Source organism: Cetorhinus maximus, chromosome 17 (genome assembly GCF_964194155.1).
Source record: "Cetorhinus maximus chromosome 17, sCetMax3.hap1.1, whole genome shotgun sequence".
NCBI classification, from domain to species: domain Eukaryota; kingdom Metazoa; phylum Chordata; class Chondrichthyes; order Lamniformes; family Cetorhinidae; genus Cetorhinus; species Cetorhinus maximus.
The window spans coordinates 37470934-37492613 of record NC_135895.1 but is presented as its reverse complement, the minus strand read 5'-3'; the positions used below and the strand labels follow the sequence as shown (position 1 = coordinate 37492613).

The window sequence follows — 21680 nt, the reverse complement described above, 5'->3', positions numbered from 1 at the left end:
CTATAGGTATGGAAAATATTAGCAAAAACAAAAGTGGGTGCATTACAAGCTGAGTCAGGCGAATTTATAATGGGGACTAAAGAAATGGCAGAGAAATTAAGCAAATGCTTCGTGTCTGTCTTCACAGAGGGAAACCTCTGAGAAATAATGGAGAATCAAAGGACTAGGATAAATGAGGAACTGCAATATATTAATATTAGTAAAAAAAGGATGAGATATTAATGGGACTTAAAAGTAGATAAATCTCTTGGAACTGATGTTCTACACCCCAGAGCGTGGAAAGAGGTGGCTGTAGAGATAGTAGATGCATTGGTGGCCATCTTTCAAAATTCTATAGACTCTGGAATGGTTCCTGCAGATTGGAAGGTAGCAAATGTAACCCCACTATTTAAAAAAGGATGGAGAGAGAAAACTGAGAACTACGGACCTGTTAGCCTGACATTAGTAGTAGGGGAAGTGCTAGAATCTACAATAAAGGATGTGATAACAGGACACTTGGAAAATAATGGTAGAACTGGGCCGAGTCAACATGGATTTATGAAAGGAAAATCATGTTTAACAAACCTGTTGGAGTTTTCTTTTTGAGTATGTAACTAGCAGAATAGATCAGGGGGAAAACCAGTAGATATATTTAGATTTTCAGAAAGCTTTTGGTAAGAGGTTAGTAAATAAATTTAGAGCACATGGGATTGGGGGGAATATACTGGCTAACTATACTGGAGAACTGGTTAACAGACAGAAAACAGAGACTAGGAATAAATGGGTCATTTTCAGGTCGGCAGGCTGTGACTAGTGGGGTACCGCAAGGAAAGGCGCATGGGCCCCAGCTATTCACAATCCATATCGATGATTTGGTTGTGGGGATTAAATATTTTTCCAAGTTTTCAGATGACATAAAACTAAGTGGAAGTGTGAATTGTGAGGAAGATGCAAAGACACTTCAAGGGAATTTGGAGAGACTAAGCGAGTGGGCAAAAAATCTGGCAGATAGAATACAATGTGGAGAAATGTAAAACAGGAATGCAGAGTATTTTTTAAATGGTGAGATGCTGGAAAGTGTTGATCTTCAAAGGGACATGGGCATCCTTGTTCATAAGTCACTGAAAGCCAACATGCAGGTACAGCAAGCAATTAAGGTGGCAAATGGTATGTTGGCTTTTATTACAAGAGGATTTGAGTATAGGAGTAAAAATGTCTTACTGCAATTATATAGAGCCTTGGTGAGACCGCACTTAGAGCATTGTTCAGTTTTGGTCTCCTTGACTAAGGAAATATATACTTTTCATACAGGGAGTGCCGTGAAGGTTTACCAAACTAATTCCTCACATAGGGGGACTGTCCTGTAAGGAAAGATTAAATAGACTGGGTCTTTATTCTTTAGAGTTTAGAAGAATGAGAGTTGATCTCATTCAAACATACAAAATTCTTACAGGGCTTGACAAGTTAGATGCAGGAAGAATGTTTCTCCTGTCTGTGGGGGTCTAGAATCAGGGGACACACAATCTCAGAATAAGAGACAGGCCATTTAGGTCTGAGAGGAGGAGGGATTTCTTCATTCAGAGGGCAGTGAATCTTTGGAATTCTCTGCCCCAGAGGGCTGTGGAGGCTTAGTCATTGAGTATGTTCAAGACTAAGATCAATAGATTTCTACATATTAAAAACATAAAGGAATATGGGGATAGTGCAGGAAAATGGCATTGAAGTAGAAGATCAGCCATGATCTCATTGAATGGTTGAGTGAGCTCGAAGGACTGAACGGCCTACTCATGCTCCTATTTCTTATGTTCTTATACAAAGTCTTTCCTAGTTTCTCTTCCTGCCATCAACGCACTGCAGGTGCTTAGTAGCTTGAATGTCCTTTCTACAACGATCCCTCTGAGGACATGCCCATCCACCTAGCCACAAATTGGGGTTGCAGCAATGTCTGACGAATTGTTAATGTCCACTTCCCTATCCTCTTTAAGGACACCCATCAATGAGCACAATTAAAGAACTAGTTGAGGATTTTCAAATCTTACAGAAATCCATTCTATTGAATGAAGATTAAGAAATATCTACAAATGCTTAAATATTTTTTATTTTGAATAGTTGTAAATTAATCCTTCCTCCAGATAATTCAATTTATGTGTAAGTACTATTTAAAATACAAACTGTACAAATGATGATTGTCATATGCTTAAGTATAACAGATGGCTTCAAAAATCTAATCAAACTTGTAGAACGTGATAAAGATTCGAGCTTTTTATGTATTTCCTAAAATGCCTACTGTCAACATTGGCACTATGCTTGAGTTTCAACAGTTTAAATTTACTATTTCCTGTTGAATATACTTGAACTTCTAATGGCTTGTTATCAAAGATTTACCCCGGCTTCCCAATCTGTTCAGCTGGGCCCAAGTTTTGTGGAAGACTGTATATCATTTTGATTTAATACACGAAGAAAGAATCTTTGTCTTTATCAGCATATTTACAATGCGTGGAATAATAGGGCACAACCTACAAAATATGGATTACCCTTGTACTAGTTAGCTTTGAGTTAGGTGTAACTATTAATAAAGGTTAAGTACTTTTTGCTCCACTGAAAGGCTGGTGAAAAATAGAAGAAGTCAACCTGATGTCTGTTCCTTTGCACCAGTGAGCACTGGCTATCATTAGCAGCTTATAAATAGTTACCTGCCAGATGGAAAAGTGTTTTGAGCAAAAATTATTGTAAGTAACAAAACAATGGAGATACAGGTTGTGTTTAGTTCCTAATGGCAATGCACATAAAATTCGTAAAGTTTAGTCACGAAAATCTAAAAGTCCACATTGCATTATTCCTGCCCTGTTTTACATTTGTGATCATTGTTTTCTGCCATAACTTGACGGTTGAGGTGGCAGAAAGTATTAGCGAACAGCTGAAAATGGTGCAGTGAGCTCAGAGTGGACAAACAAGTTAACAATCATACAAAATGAACTGAAGTACTGATGTTGTCATAACCCTGGTTTCACCAGATGATGATTATAACTGACATCTTCTGAGAGGAGAGATGCCAGAACAGATAGTAATTGGACAAAGGAGGAACCAAACAGTTTGAACAATCGTAGTGCTCCCAAAGTATCAGGTAATATGTCTTTCATGCGTATTGTCTATTTATTGCTTGTAACTAATTGTACTTATTAAAATTACTGATTACTACCATATTGGTTGTCGTTATTAGAATTGGAGGGATTACCAGGGCAGCGGTCTTTCCTGTGGGTGCCTCCATATGCCTGGCGGAACAGCAGTGACTTGGTGTACTGAGCGAGAGCAAGCATTTGATAGACCTAACTGGACTCCAACAAATGTAGTTTTAAAAAACTGACCTCTATGTACAGAAGATTGCAGGATACATTTCCACTATCTTTCTCAGGGAGCAAGGTACCTGTCACCTCCCCGTACCGAGCACCCTCTGGCAGGTGCCAGAAACACACTCCCAGTGGCATAAATGCCAGGCTAAATTGTTTAAATGAAGATAGCCTCCCTATGATACCCTACCCCCTCCATACTTTGGTGGGACAGCAACAGAGGTCACAGGTAAGTAGATTGTGGTATTTAGGCAAATCCACAGATTTTCAGGCCTAATATTTTAGAAAATGCAGTTTTTTAAAAATTCATTCATGGGATATCGGCATTGCTGGCAAGGCCAACATTTATTGCCCATTCCTAATTGCCCTTGAAATAAACTGGTAAAGCTAAGTTGAAGTTGTGAAAATTCTTTGATATCCAGCGGTCTGTCTTATCGTCTCCTCCTTTGACATGGTATCAATTTTTGGCTGATTTATGCTTGTGAAGGGCCTTGGGATGTCTTACTACAGTAAATGCACTACATAATGCAAGTTATATGTTTACACATACCTGTAATAACTGTTACACCCACGTGTGGTACTGTGATTTGTGCTTTCAATGTTAAAAGTCGCAGTCCTGGCTGATATAACATGGTATTTTATGAAGAGTTTTTTTTGCTGTCAGGTAGGCAAGATTTAAAGTCTTAAATTTGCAATTTTAAAATCCTACGATTTTACCTTTTATTTCATTCTTTTAGCTACTCTCCACCCCTACACTGCTTTCTTTCAGCCAGCCAGCTATTCATTCTGTTAATTGTACTCCAACTCCCCATGCTCTAACCTTACTCATTAGTCTACTACATAGCACCTTATGAAAGGTATTTTTGGAAATCTTTGCTATATCATAGCCAGAGCATTATCCTCATCTGCTCAGAATTCAATGAGATTGGTCAAGCAAAATTTTCCTTTTGAGCTCCATATTGACAATTCATAATTATATTTTTGGTTTCTAGATTTTTAAATATATCCCTTAGTAAGGTTCCACTATATCTGTTGTCATTGATGTTAAGCTGACCTATAGTTCTCTGGACATGATCTTCTACCCTTCTTAAACGTAAATAATACTAGCTATCTGCTAGGGAGATGAAAGAAATAACATGCAAAGAAATTTTGAATATGAGTAACCTTTATATAACAAGATTTTGACTACACCAAAATTAATTGGTCAAAGACGTAGATGAAAGTGATAGGGATTGTAGCTCCTGCAATGTGTATGGGACTTTTTTCTAATTAAGGCCAGGAAGGTAAGACTCACTAATGGATTTGGTCATTGGGAATGAACCCAGTGGCTCATTCAAGATTCTACTACTTTTTGACAATCCCTGTTCATCCCTTTATTCTCTGCCCATGGACATTGGCTGCTAATTGTTCAAGGTCCTACTATCCCCATCTTCAATAACCTTCAGCCGGCCAGTGACCATTCTTATTGGTCACTTAGACCAAGATGCTGCTGATAAAAATCAGAGTACACTTTTTGACTTCTGTGCAATGCCACAAGAGATCAGCTAGCATGATAAAGCTTCTATTTCTCTCCAGCCAAACACTTCAAAACTCAAGAAACCCAGTCCATTCTTTCAGATATTAGACTACTGCTGCACACAGCAGTAATGAATGTAAATATTGAGATTAATTTAGTTTTTGTCTTTCAATGAACAATGAACCATGATTAATCTATTTCTTAATTTCTGGGAGAAAAGCTGAATAAACCTGAAGTGTACACTAAACAATTCTACCATGTTCTTCCAAACATGTCAAGTCCAAAAAATGTTTCTTTCCTAGTTCACTAGTGAAAACTTACTGACCAATTTTTGGACATTCATATCTCTACTTCAAGATCAGCAGGAGCAGCATAGACTCAATGATGATTTCTTGCCTTGGAGGTACCTCCTTTTTCAGCATCTTTTGCAAAAGCACAGCTAAGACTGAGAAATTATGAGATCAAGAATCACATTGTAATGGCACAGCACCACAATCTTCATCTACAATTTCTCAATTTCATAAATTCTGCCTCAACTTTATACAAATGATTGCTAGTTTTAATAGTAGTCGTCCGTTGATAAAGGAATACCTTCAAGCACCTTTAAATGTTTTCAGAACTTACCAGAAAAGGACTAGAACTTGAGATGATAAAATGTTAATTAATATTAGCCTGGAACCATAAAACAACATATAAAAACACACTGAAACTGCCCTTCTCTCTAGATCAAGTCTATCTAAAGAATATAGATATCATACACTTGATAGAAATTCTTGCCTTTGACATGGATGGTTTTGATTTAAATATTAAAAAGAAGCATAACTTTGAAAATGTTAAAGGGACCTTTATGAGAAAGGAAGCAGAAATGTTCCTCCCCAGTTTTCAAAAACTCCACCACTCAGGACAGATCACTGAGATTTAGTTCAGGTGGATTGTCAGATAGACCTTCCAAGTCCACACTGACATCTTCATCGGAATAATTTGTTCTTGATGTTCTCTCACTCTCCTCCATGCAGAAGGCAGAGGAGTACCTGGCACCTGCAATGGAACAAAATATTACTTTTGAGTTACCCATCATTGGTTTAAGCTACAATGCCATTTTGAAGGAGCAATTTAAAAAATCTAGTGTTGGAGCATCCCACTTGACAACTTAAATGGGAAAATTACTTTCCAGCTTTAGGTAAGTTGAAAAACTCAGCAACTCACTAGTCAACAAATCACATGTTTTCACTCATTCCTCCATCTCCCACCCTCTAGAAAATAAAGGCTAGACTCAATCTCATCCAGTTCATAAAATTATCATAGTCCTGTTGGTTACATGAAATATAAACAGCTGAGAAATTATGAGTCATTTGTTGCTTTTCAAGTTCATTAAGTGTAATGACAAGTAGCTTGTATTGAATTAGTAAAGGGAAAAAAACTAAATGAAATAATGAGTCTCTCAACATTTTTGATAGGTTTTTATTCGTTCATGGAATGGGGCCATCACTGGCGAAGCCAACGTTTGTTGCCGATCCCCAATTGCCCTCAAGAAGGTGGTGTTGAGCCACTGCCTTGAATTGTTGCAGTCCATCTGCTATATACATCTACAGTGCTGTTAAGAAAGAAGTTCCAGGATTTTGACCCAAAAACAGTGAAGGAATGATCATACCACTCCAAGGCAGTATGGTGTTGGGGAGGAACTTGCAAGTGATGTTCCCATGCACTCACTGCTCTTGTTCTTCTAGGCACTAGAGGTTGTGGGTTAGGAGGGTGCTGTCGAAGGAACCTTGGCAAGTTGGTGCAGTGTACCTGATGGATGGTGCACACTGCAGCAACAATGCACCTATGGTGGCAAGAGTGAACATTTAAGGTGGTTGGTGGGTGGGTGTCAATGAAGCGGACTGCTTTGTCCTGGATGGTATTGAGCTTCTGGAGTGTTGTTGGAGTTGCATTCATCTAGGTAAGTGGAGAGTATGCCATCACACTCCTGACTTGTGCCTTGCAGACAGTGGACAAGCTTTGGGGAGTCAAGAGGTGAGCTACTTGTCGCAGAATTCACAGCCTCTGACCTGCTCTCGTAGCCATTGTATTTATATGCCTGATCCAGTTCAGTTTCTGATCAATAGTAATATCCAGGATGTTCATGCTAGGGTATTCCGCAATCATGATGCTATTGAATGTCAACTCATTCAAGGTAGTGATCAATTTGCAATATTACTGATCAACATAATATCTGAATTGAACTGCTTACTTGCAGACCTCTAAAAGCATCATCTGAACCACTGCATGAACAACATTTGGGCCACGAGGTCTTTAGAACAGGAAGCTGCTAATAGTTGTATTCACCCTTTCCCATTCCAATAGTCTTGTTACTTTAACATTCCCGAAACCATGTGATGTGGGAAACCATTATAGTTTTCTGTCTTTGTGGTTGGTTATTTGACTGGTCCAATTAATTTGTATATAGCAGAATCCACACATGGTGGTAATCCACACTCTTCCCACCCCTTTTCTCACCGCCCTTCTTGACTTCTTCTCCCTAACACATCAATTTCAAAATTCTGGTCCTCATTTTCATGGCGTTGTTCTTCCCTTCTTATACAATCTCCATCAGCCCTAAATTTGTACACCCTAAGTACTCTTTCCAATTCTAGCCTACTTTCAATTCTCCTTTCACAAGCTCCTTCAGATGTCTCAGCCTTGCATTTTGGATTTTTTTCCCCCTGAACCTCTGCAACCTGACTACTCTCTCCCTCTTTCAAAACATTCCTTAAAATTTACCCTTTTGATCATGCCTTAGGTCATCACCCCTCACACCTCCCTTTCAATGATTCAGTGTCCGGTTGCTTTCACTTCTGACATACTTCGCGATGTTCAATTACATTTGCACCAGCGTCTTCAAATATCTTAACTCAACTTTGAAACTTCCATTTCTAAGCCACTCTCTCTACTACTTTCTCCACCTTTAAAAACCATCTATTTGTCAAAGCTTTCAGACATCGCTCTCAACTCTCCCACATGGCTCTGCATTCGTCCTTTTCATTTTTACATCCCTCCCCTGTAAAAAAAGAAACCTTTATCCTTACAAAAATATTTATCAAAATAAGAAAAACCCATGAGTGGAAGTTTGTCTTGATACTTCCGGATCTCCTGTGCATTCAGCCTTATGAGAAATTAACCAGCAATATCTGGAGGAAAGTTCCACAACTAAGCTAAAAACAAAAAGCTAAAAGCTACTGCGGATGCTGGAAATCCAAAACAAAAACAGAATTACCTGGAAAAACTCAGCAAGTCTGGCAGCATCGGCGGAGAAGAAATCAGTTAACGTTTCGAGCCTTCATGGCCCTTCGGCAGAACTGGAGCATAGTTAGAAGAAAGGAGAAATATAAATACAAATAAATTTATATTTCTCCTTTCTTCTAACTATGCTCCAGTTCTGCCGAAAGGCCATGAAGGCTCGAAACGTTAACTGATTTCTTCTCCGCCGATGCTGCCAGACTTGCTGAGTTTTTCCAGGTAATTCTGTTTTTGTTTTCCACAACTAAGCTGTCTGGCAGAATTGTTGGAACTTCTGTCCTACGTACCATAATCAGTGTAGTCATTAGAATCTTCACATGTTATACTAGGAGATTACGTCGCAATGCTGGAAGTTAATGCTGATTCTGAATTAAAATACCAACTTAAAAAGTTAATTAGGAGGCTGGGTGGTTCAGGCCTTAATGTGCAGGCCTTTCATAAATTCGTTATGATGCATGTACTTTTGAAGATCCAATTAATAAATGGCAAATTCCCTTTTTTATGGCATATCATCTTATAAATTTCCCAGTGCTATATGCTTATTACATATGTATGAATTTCTCATTTGGTACAGCATCTTACTACCTTGTGATTTTCAGTGTGTTGGAATATGCACAATTCTCTAGAGATGCATGTGTCCAACATTTCATTAGATTACTGACCACCCAACTTCCCTTCCAGGCTCCCATATTAGCTGACATTGTTAACTGTTCTCTCTCCTCAGCTTCTGCCCCTCTCTCCTTCAAATTTGCCTTCATCATCCCTCTCCTCAAAAAATCAACCCTGACCCCTCTAACCTTGAAAAGCATTGCCACGTCTCCAACCTCCCTTTTCTCTTGAACCTCCCAAATTTGTGCCCATCTTTCCTGGAACTCCAAGTTTGAATCTTTCCTGGAACATTTTTGCCCCTGCCGCAGTACTGAAACAGCTGTTGAAGTAACAAATGGCAATCTGTATGACTGTGTCAAAGGCAAACTATCCCCTCCTAGTCCTCCTTGACCTGTCTGCAGCCTGATGCAGTTGATCACACCATCTTCCTCCAACACTCCTCCACTATCGTCCAGATAAGTGCCTCTCCTGATTCCATTCAAATCTAATTGTAGCCAGAAAATAGCTTCTCTCCCCAGTCCTGCTCAGTTAACTCTGATGTCCGCAAAGGATCTATCCTTGGGCCCCACCTATTTCTCATCTACATGCTGCCCTTCGGGGATATCAGCTAAAAACACGTCAGTTTCCACATGTATGCTAACCACATCCCAGCTTCACCTCACCACCACCTTTCTCAACAACTCCACTGTTGCTAAATTATCAGACTGCTTGTCCAATATCCAGCACTGGATGAGCAGAAATTTCCTCCAATTAATTATTGGGAAGACTGAAGCCATTGTCTTCAGTCCCCACCACAAATTCTGCTACCTGGCCACTGACTGCATCCTGTCAACTGTTTGAGGCTGAATCAGATAGTTTGCAACCTCGGAGTCATCTCTGACCCAGAGATGAACTTTCAACTATACATCCACACCATTTCCAAGGCCGTCTATTTCCACCTCCATAACATCGCCTGACTCCGCCCCGCCTCAGGAAATTCTGCCACTGAAATCCTCATCCATGCCTTTCTTACCTCCTAGATTTGATTATTCAACTCCCTGCTGGTTGGTCTTCCACATTCTCTCTCTCTTCAGGTACCATGCCCTAAGACAGTGTTGGCGACCTGTGTTGGTTCATGATGCTTGGCAAGGTATTGCAGTGGTTTGCCTTCTGCAGGTTCTGGCTAACCAGGATACTCTCCTGCTCCTACCACCTACCGTAAGCATTTTGGAAGGATTTGCAGATTGATAATCAACCTTTTTAGGCCACATTATTAACACACCATGGCCAGAGTCCCGGAGTGGGATCGGACCAGGAGCTTCTGGTTCAGAGGTAGCTACCACTATGCAACATGACACCCTCCCACATTCTACCCATCGTAAACTTGAGGTAATCCAACACTCTGATGTCCATATCCTAACTCTTCAAAGTCCTGTTCACCCATCAGCTGCCTGATTGCTGACCTACGCTTACTCCCAGTTAAGCAACATCTCAACTTCAAAACTTTCAACCTTGTTTTCAAATCCCTCCATAGTCTAACCGTCCCTATCTCCAAGTTCCTCAGGGTAGTGTCCTAGGCCCAACCATCTTCAGCTGCTTCATCAAAGACATTCCTTCCATCATAAGGTCAGAAGTGGGGAAGTTCGCTGATGATTGCACAATGTTCAGCACCATTCGCGACTCCTCAGATACTGAAGCAGTCCATGTCCAAATGCAGCAAGACATGGACAATATCCAGGCTTGGACTGACGCGTGGCAAGTAACACTCGTGCCACACAAGTGTCAGGCAATGACCATCTCCAACAAGAGAGAATCCAACCATAGCCCCTTGATGTTCAATGGCTTTATCATCACTGAATCCCTCACTATCAACATCCTGGGGGTTACCATTGAACAGAAACTGAACTGGACTAGCCATATAAATACTGTGGCTACAAGAGCAGGTCAGAAGCTAAGGATAGTGTGACGAGTAACTCACCACCTGACTCCCCAAAGCCTGTCCACCATCTACAAGGCGCAAGTCAGGAGTGGGATGGAAAACTCCCCACTTGCCTAGATGAGTGCAGCTCCCACAACACTTAAGAAGCTTGACAATGTCCAGGACAAAGCAGCCCACTTATGGGCACCACATCCACAAACATTTACTCCCTCCACCACCAATGCACAGTAGCAGTAGCGTGTATCATCTACAAGATGCACTGCAGGAATTCATCAAGGCTCCTTCCACAGCACCATTCAAACCCATGACCACGACCATCGAGAAGAACAAGAACAGCAGACACATGGGAACATCCCTCCAAGCCACTCACCATCCTGACTTGGAAATATATCATCGTTCCTCCACTGTCGATGGGTCAAAATCCTGGAACTCCCTTCCTAACAGCACTGTGGGTGTACCTACACTACATGGAATGCAGCGGTTCAAGGCGGCAGCTCACCACCACCTTCTCAAGGCAACTAGGGATGGGCAATAAATGCTGGCCCAGCCAGCGAAGCCCACATCCCGTGAATGAATTAAAAAAAAAATTTTTTTTAATAAAATTTCCTCCAGCCCTGCAATCCTCCACTATATCTGCTCTCCTCGAACTCTGGCCTCTCAAGCATCTCCAGTTTTAATCGCTCACCATTGGGGGCCATGTCTCCAACTGCCCAGGCCTTAAACTTATGAAGTTCCTTCCTTAACACTCTCTACCATGATTTACTAGTTTAAGATGCTCCTTAAACCTAGATCTTTGGCCAAGTTTTTGGTTATCTGCCCTAATATCTCCGTAAGTGGCTCAGCATTGTTTTGTTTTATAATGTCTCTGAAGTACCATGGGGTGTTTTATTACGTTAAGGGCACTATATAAATACAAGTTGTTATTGTTGTATGTTTTCAAAGTTACTTAGAGCAGCCCTCACAAAAGTTTGGAATAGGAATGGTGAATGTGAACTTCAGTGCCATGATCATAGTTCCCAGCTGCACTCTCTGGATGGAAGTTTCAGAGAAGCATCAATGGGAAACTAAAAAATATAGTGCATTTTAAAAGGAAAATAGCAGAAGAGGAGGCATGATGTTCAAACATTGCTCAATATGTGTCAAAAATATACTCCTGGGCAATCATATTAAATGGTTTGCTCTTTGAAAGAGCTGGCACAGGCTTGATAGACCAAATGGCCTCCCTCTATGTACTATTCTATGATTTGTAGTATTTGGGGGGGAAAAAAGAACGTAAATTAAACAATTATCTTAAGGCAGCAAAATCCCTGTCAATTTTCTCCACTGACAACTTAGGTTATTGAAAAAACATGGGTGATACAACTTGATGACAAATTCAAGCTCTACAGGTACACTTAACTACTGAAGAATATAAACTTTATGTTGCCCCTCCTTAGTGTAACCACCAAGAAACAAATTGTTGTTCATGTGGATGAAATTCTTAATCCACCACTGGTTATTCAATTTAAAAAGAAAATAAACCCTAGTTCTTTATCTCCGTATTCTTAAGCCTGGGTGGGGTTCTCATGGTTGTGAAATCCTTCACAGCCTCTGCTGGTGTTATTTTATCTTTTCCTTTCTCCCCTCAGACTGATAGCTATGGTAACTAAGTATTCTATACTGCAAGCTAGTAAAACAATTGCACTGAACTTACAGCATAGAAACAGGCTGTTTGGCCCAAAAGGTCAATGTTAGTGCTTATGTTCCACATGAGCCTCCTCCCCTCCTTTTCATTTAAACCTATCGGTATACTCCTTTCTCCCTCACATGCTCACCTATCTTCCACTTAACGGCATCTATGCTATTCGCCTCAACTATTCATGTGGTGAAGCATTCCACATTCTAAGTACTCTCTGGGTAAAGTAATTTCTCCTGAATTCCCAACTGGACTTATTAGTAACTATACGGACCAATGTTCTGATCTTGCCCGCAAGTAGAAACAACTTTTCTCCGTCTACCCTATCAAACCCTTTCATAATCTTAAAGGCCTCTATGAGGTCACCCCTCAGCTCTTGCCCCAGCCCTTCCTGATAGGCATAGCATGTCTATTAAGGAGAATGAGATTTGAACCAAAACCTGCATCTACTGGTCTGCTATTGCAGCAACTGGATTGTTCAGCCAGCATTTACAACTATCTGATTTCCAGCCTTTACCTTTTTTACTTGGTGGATCTAAATCAAGATCTTGCAACAAAGAAAGGTCATCATCTGAGCTTATATCTACCAGACTGAGTGTAGAACTTAGATTGGAGTCAGAATCTTCATTTAGTGACTGGGTCCTGGCTTGTTTCTTTGGGTAATGTTTTCTTGTATCTGAAATGAAAAGCATAACCAGGTAATGGCATGTCTTACTAAAATGAAAATCAATTTCTGAACATGTATCTAAATTACTTAGCATTCTTACTTGTAAAGCAAAAATAATGCCACCATACCAAAAAAAAACAAATTCTGGCTGGGGTGTCTTCACTTTGGACTATCTGTCCCCTGTCTAATTGTAATATCACTCTATTCAGCATCCAGGCCGGGAAGGGCCAGTACATGAGTCGCCTGAATGGTACTTTAGTGAATGTATAGAACTGAAATGGTGGGTTTCTGAGGGAAAATAACCTTATATTTAAATGATCTCCTCTACTCGGACTTTACACACTTACCCGAATGCTTATGCCTCAGTTTTGGATGATATCTAAAGCTTCACTTATGCAGCCACCTGAAGACCAGAGTGAAATTATTTTGTTTTAATCACTCCTGCATGTTTATAATGAAAAAATGTGATACCCTCACAATTTTCCCTGAAAGCAGTGACTTATGATGATATGGTTCTCTGAGCATTTAACTTCTCTACCATCTCATATCTAATGTACACATGGAACTACACAGCGTTTGCAAGCTATTTGATTGTGAATAGCAGCACAGCTGAGCCTTCTATCAAAATCCACACATTTTTGCAGCAAGGGTCACTGGATAGTAATCAATTAATTTGAGAATCCTGATCCCGAGGCCAACTGAAGTACCTCCACTGATGAGTTGATTGAGAATATCTAACTTGAGGAGGAGTTGGAATTAAAACAAAGATCATGCTGGCCTCTATGACTCTGTACAACATGGAGCACTTACCAACTGAGTCAGTGAAAGTTTTTCTACAGGGCTTAAAGTGGTGGGAAAGAGGTAGAGTTTCCAATGAGCGATCTAAGTACTGAAATTAGGGCTTGAACCATACATAATATCTTCAGGATATACCAAATAGAAATACTCCATTGTAGAATTTTGATATAGTGTTTATCAGTACTGTGACAATAAATCTGCTCAGCAACAACATCTTCAACATAGAAAAATGTTCTGAGATGCTGCACAGGAGCATAGCCGATCAACAGTGTGCCAAAGGAGGAGATATTAGGAAGGATGAGTAAAGCCTTGGTGGAAGTGGTGGATTTTAAGAAGTCTTAAAGGAGAAGAGACAGCTGGAAAAGCAGTGGAGTATAGAGTGTAGGATCTAGATGGCAGAAAGAATGCCCTGCCAATGGCAAGGCAAATGGAGAGGTGGTTCCACAAGAGGCCAGAGTTGGAGGAGCACAGAGTTCTTGGAGGATTGTAGGGCTGGAGAAGGTTACAGAGATGGGGAGGGATAAGTCATGAAGGATTTTAACACAAGGATGAGAATTTTTAAAAGTAGAAGTGTTGGGAGACTAGGAACTAATGTGAGGCAGTAAACAAAGGAATAATGGGTGCTGAGGCTTAAGAACATAAGAAATAGGAGGAGTAGTAGACCATATGGCCCCTCAAGCCTGCGCCGCTATTCAATAGCATTTTGGCTGATCTGCCTTAACTCCAATTTTACGTTGGATCCCACATCTCTTGATTCCGTAAGTGATCAAAAATCTATCTACCCCACTCAATGACAGAGCATCCACAACCCTCTGGAGTAAAGATATCCAAAGATTCACAACCCTCTGATGAAGAAATTTCCCACCTCAGTCCTAAATGATCAACTACTTATCCAAAGGCTGTGCCTCATTCTAGATTCCCCATTCAGGGGGAAACAACCTTTGTGTCTACCTTGTCAGGTCTCTTCAGAATCTTGTATGCTTCACTGAGATCATGTCCCATTCTTCTAAACTCCAGAGTATAGGCCCAATTTACTCAGCTTCTCATCATAGGAGAACTCTCTCACCCCAGGAACCAATCTAGTGAACTTACACTGTACCGCCTCCAAGGTAATTATATCATTCCTTAGGAATGGGGACCAAAACCACACACACTACTCCAGTAGTGGTCTCACCAAAGCCCTATACAACTGTAGCAAGACTTCCTTATTCTTGAATTCCAGGCACTTAGCAATAAACACTAACATGCCATTTGCCTTCCTAATTTCTTGTGGCACCCGCATGCTAACTTTGTGTTTCTTGTATGAGTACACACAAGTCTGAGTATTAACAGTTAAAAGTTCAGTGCCTTTTAAAAATATTCCACTTTTCTATTCTTATCATGAACGTGAATAATCTCACACCTCCCCACATTATACTCCATCTGCCACCTTGTTGCCCACTCACTTAACCTGTCTGTATCTCTTTGCAGCTTCTTTGCATCCTCCTCAAAGCTTTTCATGGTCAGCAACCTTGGCTACATCACTCCCAATCTCTTTGTCTAAGTCATTAATATAGATTGTAAATATCTTGTGTATTATCCTTTTATGTGGCACCTTATCAAGTGCCCTTGGTCTTTGCTGCTGCCAACCTATCCTGCACTGAGTTTTCAATAAGCCAAAGTTTATGAAGGCAGCAGGATGGGTAGATGGCCAAAAGAACATTGGAATAGCGGAGTCTAGAATGACAAATGTATTGATGAGGGTCTCAGCAGCAGGTGGGCTGATGCAGGGGTAGAGACTGTCAATGCTATGGAGGTAAACAAGGATGGTCCTCATGATAGAGGATATGGGGCCAAAAGCTCAGCTCAGGATTAAACAGGACACCGAGGTGGTGAACAGTCTGTTTCAACCTAAGATAGTGGTCAGGGAGAGGAGTGGGGTCAATAGCACAGAGGTTGTGGCCAGAGGTGAAGGCAATGGCTTGTCATAAGTTTTATTGTGGCTCATCTAGGACTGGCTCTTGAACAAGTGGTTTGATAATACAGAGGGAGAGGGGGGACTAAGAGAGGTGGTGGACAGGTAGAGTTTGGTGTTGTTAGTATACATATGGAACTTGATCCCATGTCTTCAGATCATGTTACCAATGGGGTAGATGAGCAAGAGGAGAAAGGGTAGACTTTTGGGGGACTCCAGAAGTAACAATGTAGAGGCAGCGAAAAGAGCCATTGCTGGTTATAATCAAAAGGGGAATCATGCCTAGACAATGCAGGAGAAATGCTGGAAGAAGACATGGCCAATGTGTCAAAGGCTGCAGATAAGGATGAATAGGATGAGGACGCAACATGGTTATCGTGTTTCAAATATCTGATTTCATAATTCATATGTTTTGGTAAATAATTTTAGTTTATGAATTGAAGTTAATATTAGTAAACAGATCTGGGGTAATTACAGTTCAAAGATCAACCTATGTTTATTTAATAAGGTCAGGCTTAGAAGTGAGAAAACTTAAAATAATGGATGACCCATCTCAGACCTTTTTGTTGTTATTTCAATAAGGGATTTAAATTATTCATGTAGTTCCCAGATTAAAGAATCTAAAAGGGATTTTCCTGGTGGAATCAGCAAGTCTGGGAGAAAGCAATCTGTGCTGGACCAAAGCCAGGATAAGAAGTGCAGAGGCCATTAGGAACCAGGTGTGTTCCTTATTTTTAAATCACTAAGCACAAATGCAGTGAGGCCAAAACTTGAGCTGAGAAGTTCACAGTTGTGAGGTTTTGAAGAGAAGTTGGAGGATTGTTTAACCAAAAACTAATGGAAAGAACCCCATGAAATCTCATACTTCAGAGAATAGCTGGAACACTGAGGAGAAATCAAAGTGAATTCTGGAAAGCTATGGCATACTTACTTTGGTTCCAAAAGGAGAAGTGAATGAACCCTCAAGATATTGTAATGTATAAGGAAACTGTTGGGTGTTATTGTGAAGTAAAAGGGGAACTGGATTTATATTCTAAATCTTGACTAATTATAGAGTTAAGTTCTTGTAGTAGTGCTTGCTTTGTTTAATTTTTCTTTTATATACATTGAAGTTTGTTTTGTTTAAAAATGTGAAATCTTGTGGCATTATTTCTTACAGTTAATCACTGGGTGTTCAAATTTCTCTTTAAGAATTAATGATCTCTATGGGGATGGTAACAACAGTCACAGAAGATGTTGAATGGGACACTGACTAGTTATTTTAGTGATGTGGCAAGAAACAGAATCTTGATTAGATAGATTCAAATATGGAGATGCAGGACAGATGAGGGATTTGGGAGATGACAACATGCTCAAGGACTTTGGAGAAGAAAGGATATTTGAAGAAGGGATGACAGTTTCCAGAACATTGATTAAAAGTATGTTTCTGAGGGAGGGTTGCTAACAGCACCTTTGAAAGGGAAAAGGACAGTATCTTAGGGCTAAGTAATAAGAACCCATTGGAGCAGTAACAATGAAGGGAGAGACCTGGTTGTATTGTTAACCAGGTTCTCTTGTACATTAAGCAGCAGCTTGCACACACCTGGTTTTGATGGTGTACTGGTCTGGTTGTCAGCTAGATGGATGTTTCTCAGTTGTTCCTTCAAACCAGCAACTGTGGATCTGGAAGGAATTTCAGCTCTCAGAATTAGCAATAAATTAAGGAAAGTATTGTAGTTGCAATAGAACACTGTCCTTACAGAATAATTAGGGCAAGACTACATTTTAGCAATCTACTGCAGATTAAATTTGTAGTTTTATTCATATTCAACTCTTCAGTGACTGTCTTATGGAGATTACAGAAATTGATGGATAGATGGAAGTGACCACTATGAAAATACAATAGTTTCAACTTGGAGTTCATAAGATAAACCTGTTTGTGCTCTGTTCCAGCAACTTATGTCGTCATTTAGATCTCAGTGAAATTACATGCTAAAAAGTCAATGTGGTTCAAGGGGAAAACTCTCCAGTCATTGGATCATACCAGGCACAAATGAAGATGATTGTGCTTGTTGGACGTCAATTATTTCAGCTCTAGGACATCGCTGCAGGAGTTCCTCAGGACAGTGTGCTAGGCCCAACCAATCTCAGTTGCTTCATCCATGACCTTCTTCCATCATAAAATCGGAAGTGGAGCCGATTGCTGATGATTGCAATGGCCAGTGCAATTTGCAATACCTCAGATAATGAAGCAGTGAGTGCCCAAATGCAGGGGTGTGGCAACAGTCAGGCTTGAACTAACACACATAGCAAGCAACATAACATTCAACACTATGCAAGTGCCAGGCAATTGTCATTTCTAACAAGAGAGTGAAACCACCTTCCTATGACATTCAATGGCATGACCATCACCAAGTTCTCCACCATCAAAAAGCCTGGGATCACCATTTACCACAAATTCAACTGGGCAGCTGTCACTACAGGTCAGGGGATGGGTATTTTGCAGCAAGTAGTTCATCTCCTGACTCCCGAAAGCCTTTTGTCTACTGCAAGGCACAAATCAGGACTGCGTTGGAATACTTTCCACTCGCCTGGAAAGGTGCAACAATACTCAAGAAGCTCAACATCATCCAAGATAAAGCTGCTTACTTGATCAGCACTTCAGCCTAAACGTCAATCCCCTCCCCAACTGGAGTACCTTGACTGCACTAGCTACTGGATGCACAGCAGCAACTCATTAAGATTTCTTCATCAGCACCTCCACCACCTAGAAAGTCAAGGACAGAGCACGCATGGGAATGCCATCACCTCCAAGTCACACACCCCCTTGACATATATCACATTCCTTCATTGTCAATGGATCAAAATCCTAGAAGTCCCTGCACAATAGCACTGCGTGAGCATCTTCACCACGTTTCAAAAGCGCAGCCCACCACAACCTTCTCAAGGGCAACTAGGAATGCACAATAAATGTTGGCCTCAAGAATAAATTTTTTTAAAAATTCAGATAAATTCATAATAAAATTACGTGGAGTGCTGTTTGAATCACTGCTTGAGTGATTGACACAACAGACATTTTGGATAAGAGCAATGAGGCTGATCCCTGGTGATGGAAGTTAGTTACACAAATGATGGCTGAATGGCAGTCATTTATAAATATCTTGTGATCCTAACAGCTGATTGTATAATTGATTAATTTTACTTCCAATTTCCACCCCTCCATCATTTTCACATGGTTCATCCTTCCCTTTCTTGACCTCTCTGTCTCAATTTCTGGTGATAGACTGTCCACCAATATTCATTACAAGCCTACCGACTCCCACAGCTACCTTGACTACAGCTCCTCACACCCCGCTTCCTGTAAGGACTCCATCCCATTCTCTCAGTTCCTTCGCCTCCGTCGCATCTGTTCTGATGATGCCACTTTCAAAAACAGTTCCTCTGACAGGTATTCCTTCTTCCTTAACCGAGGTTTTCCACCCACGGTGGTTGACATGGCCCTCAACCGTGTCCGGCCCATCTCCCATACATCCGCCCTCACACCTTCCTCTCCCTCCCAGAACTGTGATAGGGTCCCCCTTGTCCTCACTTATCACCCCACCAGCCTCCGCATTCAAAGGATCATCCTCCGCCATTTCCGCCAACTCCAGCATGATGCCACCACCAAACACATCTTCCCTTCACCCCCCTGGCGGCATTCCACAGAGATCGTTCCCTCCGAGACACCCTGGTCCTCTCCTCCATCACCCCCTACACCTCAACCCCCTCCCACGGCACCTTCCCATGCAACCGCAGAAGTTGCAACACCTGTCCCTTTACTTCCCCCCTGCTCACCGGGCCCAAACACTCCTTTCAAGTGAAGCAGCACTTCACTTGCACTTCCCTCAATTTAGTCTACTGCGTTCGCAGCTCCCAATGCGGTCTCCTCTACATTGGAGAGACCAAACGCAGACTGGATGTCCGTTTTGGTCTGTCCGCAAGCATGACCCCGACCCCCCTGCCGCTTGCCATTTCAACACACCACCCTGCTCTCATGCCCACATGTCCGTCCTTGGCCTGCTGCAATGTTCCAGTGAAGCTCAATGCAAACTGGAGGAACAGCACCTCATCTTCTGGCTAAGCACTTTACAGCCTTCCGGACTGAATATTGAGTTCAACAACTTTAGATCATGAACTCTCTCCTCCATCCCCACCCACTTTCTGATCCCCCCTTTTCCAATAATTTATATACATGTTTCTTTTCCCACCTATTTCCATTATTTTTAAATGTATTTCCATCCATTGTTTTATCTCTACCTTTTAGCCTATTTCGATCCCTTCCCCCCACCCCACCCCCACTAGGGCTATCTGTACCTTGCTCATCTTGCTTTCTACCCTTAATGCCACCATTAGCACATTTCTTTGCTAATATCACCACCGTCAACACCTCTTTGTCCTTTTGTCTATGACACCTTTTGGCAATCTCCACCTATCACTGGCCCTCTATCCAGCTCTACCTGTCTCACCCCCCCTTAAACCAGCTTATATTACCCCTCTTTTCTATTTTTCCTTAGTTCTGATGAAGCGTCATTCGGACTCGAAACATTAACTGTATTCCTCTCCGCAGATGCTGTCAGACCTGCTGAGTTTTTCCAGCTATTTTTGTTTTTGTTTTGGATTTCCAGCATCCGCAGTTTTTTGCTTTTATCTTAGTGTATAATTGCATGACAGCTGTTTCCAAGCCAGAGTGATCCATCTCATGGAGGATGGATTCTGATGAAGAGATGCACAGAGACGGAAGAAAAAGAGGACAAAATTATATTTTTGAACAGCTGTGAATAAAGGCCATTGCCCTTAATATCAAATCCATCTGCAATGAGCTATCAATCAGCACTAAGTTTAACAGTGCAATATTCTCACCTCATGTGCGTAAGCTCCTGTTCGGCATACTCCCGTTCATGAACTGACTTGCTAGAATCCAAGAGCTGAGATTGATACTTATTCATCAATTCTCTCAGAATCTGTTGGAGAAAAAATTTTTATGGAATCTTTCACAACCTCAGGACATCCCAAAGTTCTTTACAGCCAATGAAATACTTTTTGAAGTATAGTCACTGTTGTAATGTAGGAAGTTCATCAGCCAACTTGTACACAGTAAGTTCTCATAAAGAGCAGAGACAAAAATGCATAATTTGTTTTGTGATGTTGAGGCATAAGTAATGGCCAGGGTGCCAGAAGAACTCCCTGTTCTTCTTTGAATTAGGCCATGGGATTTTATACACTCGTCTAGGATGCCAAATAGGGCTTCAGGTTAACGTTTCATCCAAATGACAGCAGCTGCAACAGTGCAGCGTTCCCTCAGCCAGAAAACAGATTTTGGTTTTCACAAAGTTTGGTACAAGCCACTTAAGCAAACAGAAGTAATGCAGTTTGTTTGGATAGTAATCATTGCAATCAAAACTGACAGCATTACTACAGGATATGCTAAGAAATGCCAAATAAACAATTATTTAGTCAGACTTCAATATTTTTTATTATTTCCAAAAGCAAAATACTGTGGATGCTGAAGAATTAAACAGAAATACTGGAATAATTAGATCAGGCAGCATCTTTGGACAGAAAAACAGAGTTAATGTTTCAGATGGATGTCCTTCCACCAGATCATTGACCTGAAACACTAACTGTTTCTCTGTCCACAGATGTTGCCAGATCTGATTATTTCCAGCATTTTCTGCTTTATTTCTCTCTATTTACACTATGTGAACTTGTTTATCTTGCCCTTGACTCAAGCATAAAGTTTGTTCCTCCTTTATATTTCTCTTACAAAATAGAATTTAGACCAGATGACATGACAGAATGAAACACATTGCACACACAAAGTTGGTGCTGGAAAATGTGATGGTTCTTTTATGAGGTTTTATGTATACGTGAACTTCAAGTTTTGCTCGCTTTTAATCTCTGCTGTGCTTTGTTCCGTGGC

At 40.9% G+C, this 21680-nt stretch overlaps 1 protein-coding gene across 5 annotated transcripts in view; it reads right to left on the bottom strand.

The window, feature by feature from the left end:
• Nucleotides 1–2055: 2055 nt before the first annotated feature.
• The window catches only part of LOC144692322 (uncharacterized), a 38021-nt gene continuing 18396 nt past the window's right edge, over nt 2056–21680 (bottom strand). For 4 of the 5 annotated variants that reach the window (XM_078561018.1, XM_078561020.1, XM_078561019.1 and 1 more), the window contains exons 9-12: nt 20621–20721; nt 17325–17404; nt 12841–12999; nt 2056–5880 (exon numbers count right to left, since the gene is read on the bottom strand). In XM_078561018.1, coding sequence (XP_078417144.1) covers nt 5741–5880; nt 12841–12999; nt 17325–17404; nt 20621–20721 — 480 coding nt within the window. In that variant the 3' untranslated portion in view covers nt 2056–5740. The remainder of the gene's footprint in view (nt 5881–12840; nt 13000–17324; nt 17405–20620; nt 20722–21680) is intronic. The other variant, XM_078561021.1, reaches the window with a different exon arrangement.